The sequence below is a fragment of the Capsicum annuum genome, chromosome 12 (assembly GCF_002878395.1).
Source record: "Capsicum annuum cultivar UCD-10X-F1 chromosome 12, UCD10Xv1.1, whole genome shotgun sequence".
NCBI classification, from domain to species: domain Eukaryota; kingdom Viridiplantae; phylum Streptophyta; class Magnoliopsida; order Solanales; family Solanaceae; genus Capsicum; species Capsicum annuum.
Window position 1 is genome coordinate 4829283 of NC_061122.1, and position 7367 is coordinate 4836649.

At 34.2% G+C, this 7367-nt stretch overlaps 1 protein-coding gene and 1 pseudogene across 1 annotated transcript; both read left to right on the forward strand.

Moving 5' to 3' along the window:
* The first annotated feature begins 1625 nt into the window (after positions 1-1625).
* LOC107850545 (probable mannitol dehydrogenase) lies at positions 1626-4518 on the forward strand. The gene is made up of 5 exons (XM_016695148.2): positions 1626-1884; positions 2673-2786; positions 3283-3796; positions 3899-4052; positions 4181-4518. Exons 1-5 carry the CDS (start codon positions 1787-1789, stop codon positions 4384-4386), a joined length of 1086 nt encoding a protein of 361 aa, XP_016550634.1. The 5' UTR covers positions 1626-1786; the 3' UTR covers positions 4387-4518.
* A 120-nt stretch (positions 4519-4638) lies between these two features.
* Positions 4639-6630, forward strand: LOC124889274 (annotated as a pseudogene).
* The last annotated feature ends 737 nt before the right edge of the window (positions 6631-7367 follow it).

Here is a 7367-nt window from a genome sequence, read left to right on the forward strand (position 1 = left end):
ATTATCTTTGTGAAATATAATATTATTTTATTGAAATATAATATTATATATATATATATCCAACATGTTCTGTCTAAGGACTTTTCAAAAGTAACACTTTTTCTAATGCCCATCACTACCGGTATATATTGGCCACTCAAGCAAAAACAACTTTTCAAGATTTTCTTGTTTTGTTTTCTATTGGATATTTGGTATGGATGTTGGATTCCGATTAATTAAAATTTATGTCGTATAAGGTCTCTTTGAGGAAGCGCTCTCTATTAAGGATTTTTTCATTCTCAGAATTCAAACTTGAGATGATTAAGAGAGGAGTAGCCCCCCATCCGCTATACCATATTCTTTGACGGGTACTTATCAAGAATTTAATTCTTTAATACAGCAACCATGACATAAATTTGTTCCATATACTTGCACATCAACTTTCCACAGTTCAGTCACTAAAATAATATATACTATTTGAACCACAATTTTTTTTCCAATTCAACTTTTCCATCAAAGTGAGAAATTCAAGAGTTGAGTGATGGAGAAATCACCAGAATAAAGTGCACCCTTTAAAAAAAAAATGCTCTATTTGCCCCTCCCTGCGTACGGCATAACTTGTTAAATATTATGATACAAACATATAAATTTACGCCAAGAAAAATTAACTTGTTTGTTATTTCAGCATCAGGTGCATACGACATAATTTATGAGATATTATGATGCTAACATATATTCTTATGCTGCAAAAAAAAAGTTGTTTGTTATTTCAGCATCAGGTGCATACGACATGATTTATGAGATGTTATGATGCTAACATATATACTTACGCCGCAAAAAAAGGTGTTTGTTAGTTAGTATCAACGACTTAACTTCGTTATACTTTTATGATATAACTTGTGAGGCATTATATAATATGAAAATATAAATTTAACGTTTCACAAAAAAAAAAATTGTTGTTTCGATACTGTCAAAAGTATTTCCATTTTCCAGAAATCCAATCATTTGTAAGAATGACTCACAATGTTTTGGTAAGATATTTATGGGCTAGATGGGACACTAAATTAATTTCATTTACCTTTTTTCTAATGTAGAAAATGATAAGATAATGATATAAAATGGCCAATCTGTTCTCTCTATGATTATTCAAAAGAACACGTTCTCTAATATCCATAATTAACTAGTCCATATTGACAACTACTTAAGAAAGAAAAAACAACTTTTCAATATTTTTGTAAAGTCAAATAATAGAAAATTTTGATTAATATTTTAAAATATATATTTTTTATATAATATGAGAAAAATAGCAATTTATAATACATAGCGTATAATTTTTGAATATCTAAAATTTTGATCTTAAAACATTGAATTTAAATTTACCTAATTTGACTTTACAAAGCTCTTCTTCTATTCTACGAATCTAACTAATCTATACTACTAACTATAATCAGACTTATTGAAAATCTCTTTGAGATTGCTTATGGAAAAAGGGTTGCTAAATTTATACCGTCCGTTATTTCCTTGACGCAACCAGTTTCAAATATTATCGATTTGGCCTCCGAAATGGTCACACCGAGTTTATAGTTAAGTTGACTCTCAAGATATTATTTTAAAAAGGAGGAAATAGTTCTTTAGTGCATCACCCATGACGTAACTTGTCCCATACATGCACTTTACTTTAACCAATTTTCAATAGTTACATCACTTATATAATAATACTATGTGAACCACAACTTTATTTTTATCAAAAAAGAGAGAATAATTATTAAATTTGTTTGAAGTAGTGAGAAATTCAAGAATTGAAGTTATGGAGAAATCACCAGAAGAAATGCACCCTGTTAAGGCTTTTGGTTGGGCAGCTAGAGACAATTCTGGGATACTTTCCCCCTTTAAATTTTCTAGAAGGTATGTCTTTCTTGTCTATGTTGCTCAGACTTTTTAAAAATATCGATAATATTTTTAGAAGATTCGATATGGGATGTGATAACATTTGATGTAGGTTTTTATAATATAATAACATATCTAGTATAGTCCTATAAAGTGAGAAGTTTTCGATCAACTCTTGTCTCGAGGGGCAAAAAGTAAGTAGTACAGAAGTACAAGAAAGAGCGGATGGTAAAAAAAAAACATTAGATAGAATATGGCAGTAACTACAATAAAATAATATGATAATTGAAGTAGAAGATTTTGGCTTGATCAACTTTATGGTTAAAGTATCATAGTGGTTAATGTTTGCTATGTTGCTCGCACTCTTCAAAAATGTCATAGTATTTGTGTCGGATCCTTCAAAAGTAGTGCGTTTTTGAAGGATCCGACACAGATGCAGCAATATTTTCGGAAAGTCCGAGCAACTTAGAATGTTTGTGTGTTGTTTTGGGCTCAAAATGATGCTCGGACTCTTCAAAAATGTCATAAGGTTTGTGTCGGATCCTTCAAAAGTAGTGCGTTTTTTAAGGATCCGACACAGATACAGCAACATTTTTGGAGAGTCCGATCAACTTAGAATGTTTGTGTGTTGTTTTGGTCTCAAAATGATGCTTGGACTCTTCGAAATGTCATAGGATTTGTGTCGGATCCTTCAAAAGTAGTGTGTGTTTGAAGGATCCAACACAGGTGCAACAACATTTTTGGAGAGCCCGAGCAACTTAGAATGTTTGTGTGTTGTTTTGGTGTCAAAATGATTATGTTTTCAGGGCAACTGGTGATAAGGATGTGAAATTGAAGATACTCTATTGTGGTATCTGTCATAGTGATCTTCATCAGTTGAAGAATGAATGGGGATTTGCTACATATCCTTTGGTCCCTGGGTATGTTCTCAATCTTATTCCATTGAAATTATTACTCTCTTCGTTTCAATTTGTTTGTCTCGCTTTGGCTTGGCCGGAGTTTAAGAAAGTAAAGAAGACTTTTGAATCGTTTGGTCTTAAACGAAAGACATGTTGAACGCACAAAAATGTCATTTAATCTATTCATTGCCGGTTGTTTTTTTGTGTAACACTGATTTAGTTTGTGTTTGGAAGACCTCGGCCGAATGACTAGTTTACGACTGGCCGTTTTAATACTTTGGGACAACTCGATGCACTGATTTAGTTGGCTGTTCATGGCTAGTTGTACCTACCGTCTTGTTTTTGGGGATTTAACTTATATGCACTGATAGTACAAAGAGACTTTTACGTTCATTATATCTTTGACCACTTGTAGCTGGTAATTTGTCTTATTTTCGATGTAACTAATCCCGCTTCTTATGGTCGGTTAACGTTAGTTATCTTTGAGTGACCTGATAGTGTAAAAAATCCTATACAGACATGAGATTGTGGGTGAAGTAACTGAGGTTGGTAGCAAGGTGGAGAAATTCAAAGTTGGAGAGAAAGCTGGTGTGGGGTGCCTAGTTGGATCATGTCGTTCTTGTGAAAACTGCAGCAACGATACTGAGAACTATTGTTCCAAAGCAATAGGCACCTATAGTGCAAAGTACACCGATGGAACACCAACATACGGAGGCTACTCAGACATAATAGTTGTTGATGAACATTTCGTTGTTCGTGTCCCAGAAAACATGCCCCTAGATTCTGCAGCGCCGCTCCTTTGTGCTGGAATTACAACTTATAGTCCGTTGAGGTACTTTGGATTAGATAAACCGGGCCTTCACATTGGTGTTGTAGGTCTTGGTGGACTTGGTCATGTTGGTGTCAAGTTCGCCAAGGCTTTAGGTCTAAAGGTGACGGTTATTAGTACATCTCAAAGTAAACAGAAGGAAGCCATTGAACGTCTTGGTGCTGATTCGTTTTTGATTAGCACTGATCCGGATCAGCTACAGGTAACTCGTTGTGATCTCTACCATCCATTGTTGGATAAAATACTAAAAGGTGAAAGAACTAACAAGATGAACGCTTAACGACTGTGTTTCCTGTATTCATAGGCTGCTATGGGCACAATGGACGGCATTCTTGATACAGTCTCTGCTAATCACCCCGTCCTACCACTGATCGGTCTATTGAAGACTAATGGTAAATTTATCGTGCTTGGTGCAGCTGAAAAACCACTCGAGCTACCTGTCTTTCCATTGGTTATGGGTGAGTAAACTACTCTCGCTATCCAGATTTTGGTATGACCGTGCAAGGATGTGTGTTATATCGTCTCATATTTAGATTCTTTTAGCTTCTAGTAATTTTAATAAGTCGAGAACTGCATATAATGACAGGGAGGAAGATTGTGGCTGGAAGTGGGATAGGAGGGATGAAGGAAACGCAAGAGATGATTGATTTTGCTGCAAAGCACAATATAACAGCAGATATTGAAGTCATTCCAATGGATTATGTAAATACTGCAATGGAGCGTCTCGCCAAAGCTGATGTCAAATATCGTTTTGTCATTGACATTGCTAAGACTCTCAAAGCAGACGAGTAGACAACTAAGAGTTCTTCATGTCATTCTAGTATTTCATGATGTTTTTGGCATCAGACGATTATTTTGATTTCTCCTCGGGGAACATTACTTAAGAAAATGCATACAGTAATCGAAGTCTTTTGCTTGCTTTTATGATTTTTATTTGATCATATTTGTTATCTGTTCTGAGCCGGGGGTCTATTGGAAACAATCTCTCTACTTCAGATGAGGTAGTGGTATGGACTGCAAACACTTTACCCTCCCTAGACCCCAGTTTGTGGGAATACACTGGGTATGTTGTTGTAATTGAAGTCTTTTGCTTACATGTTACTCTCTCTACAAGATCCAACTCAGTTATAAGTTTCGATAATGAAGCAAGTTTCAGCCGCGGTGAAAAGTGTAAGGTGACTACTTATGAAAGAACATTTTCTCGTAAACAAGTTGCATTACAGGTAACCGTTGTGCAGAAACTAACCTTGTCAGAGAAGCCACACTGAGGAAAACATATCGACTGAATGGCAATTGGATGGAATAGTCGAGGTGTGTGCAAGATGGACCAAAAGGCGACAGAGTTTGATGCTTTGCAACAATAGTTGTTTTGATCTCAACTTAGAGATGATTCTTTCGATAAAAAGTTTATCTACATATCATAGTTATTGTTAGATGTTACCTGTAATCTATGCCGGTGGGAGGTAACAGGTACTAGATGGAATAGCCGAGGTGTGTGCAAGCTAGTGCCGATCCCACCATCATAAAAACATAGTATCATAATTATTGTTTTACAATTCAACTGATAAACAATATGAGTTTATCACCAAAGATCATGGTAGATACCCTCCATCTTTAACCAGAGTTTCCGAATTCTAGCCTTCAATAAGAAGCTGTTTACACGAATACAGAATAGTCGGGCTTTAAAACAGGTACTGAAAATTATGTTCTATTTATAGAACATTTTTTTAACTGTTCAGTCCTTATTGGCAACTCTGGAAGCAAACAAAGCAAAATTTTCAAAAAATTTAATTCTCTAAAAATTGACTAACTGCATTTTCTACCAATACTTAAAGCACCATAATAATACTTGGTACATTTTTAGCAAAATTTTGCGGTGTGTGTATATCGAAAACAACCTCTCTACCTCTTAAAGGTAGCGGTAAGGTCTTAGTACATCTTAGCCTCCCAGACTTCACTTGTGGAATTACGGAGGATAATATTTTTTTACTTATAATCATGTTGTTCAGGCTAAAACCTCTACAAAGTACTATATGAGAGAACGTGGACACACCCTCAAATCTCTTTAGTTTAACATATGTGCACTAATAGTGTGTGTTGCATATTAGTAGTATTTGAAAATACACTAGAGAAGTTCACCGTTGGGGAGAAAGTTGCTGTCGGAGGATATTGTGGATCATGTCGATCTTGTGAAGACTGCAGCAACGATCTTTAGAACTATTGCTCCAAGGGAATAGCCACCTACAATGCAATCTGGAACACCAAAGTATGGAGGCTACTCAGACATGACTGTTATCGATGAACATTTTGTATATTTCATGTCCCGGAAAACTTGCCCCTAGCTGCTGCAGCCCCTCTTCTTTGTGCTGGGATTACAATGTACGTACAGACCGTTGAGATACTTTGGACTAGATAAACCGGGCCTTCATATAGGCGTAGTAGGCCTTGGCAGACTTGGTCACGTTGGTGTCAAGTTTGCCAAGGCCATCGTGCTAAAGGTGACTAATTAGCACAACTCGAAAAAAGCAGATGGAAGCTCTTGAACATCTTGGTGCTGATTCATTTTTGGTTAGCACTTGTACCATCTACTGTCATAAACATAACATCTTGGTACTCACCTCTGGTTCCTATATTCATAAGCTGCTATAGGTACAACGCAGTTGCGGATCCACCTTGTAATCACGAACCCCTTTCGATGAAAAATTATACTTTTTTATACTATTTTTACACGGTCAAAAATATTTTTATGTATATATAATAGATGTTGAACCCCTTCGATTAGTCTGTATATTTACTTCTGAACCCCCTCAATGAAAATATCAAAAACTAAGGTCATTTCAGTTAGAATCTTACTTTCCTTGGCTACACAGAAATCAGTGCCAGATGTGAAAAACACCTTGTTGTATATATGAGACTTGCGCCAAGAGGTGTATGTAGTGAAAGGAGAGTCCTAAATATACACCAAAGTTGAAGGGCTACTATAGAAGCTACAAGTAATAGTAACCTTTTTGACCCTCTTCTCACCGAGTTTTAACCTATTTATTAGCATTAAATATTTTTATTTTTGTTCAATATTTATTTTAGTTGTTATTTCATTTTCAATAAGTTTAGTTGAAAATAAATAAAAAATAATAAGTAAAATTACTTTTTGGGATATTTTTATTTTTATTTGTATTTTCATTTTTGTTTTTAAATAATATGAAAATTCAAAAAAACATATATATATTTTTTCCTTTTAATTTTAATAAATAGACTAGTAATTTTATTATTATCTTAATTATATTTGTTTTAAATTATTTATAAACTTTTATTGTATTTTCTTAAATATAAAATTAATTAACTATTATTATTATTATTTTATTTATTTATTTATTTATTTTATTTATTATTATTATTATTATTTTCTATAATAGTAATTTAAATATATATATATATAATAAAATAAAAATTTTCAAAATTTAAAATCCGACCTCTTCCCCTCAACTGTTCCCTCCCAGACTGAAACTCCCCAAATCAATTCTACGCACATTCAACATTCTATCAAACACTGCATCAGACGGAAGAAAAAAAAAAAGGAAAAGTGAGAAACACTATGTGCATGAGTTTAGATTTTCGTTCGAGTTTTTGGTTCGACGTGAAAGCTTTGTCGTTTGGAGAAAATGGAAGTATGCATGAGATGTAATTAAATAGTTTGCCGTTTGTGAAAACTACTTAACTGGTGATTGGTTTATAAGATGGAGAATGTAATTGGTACATTGTTTTCAGGGGTTGGT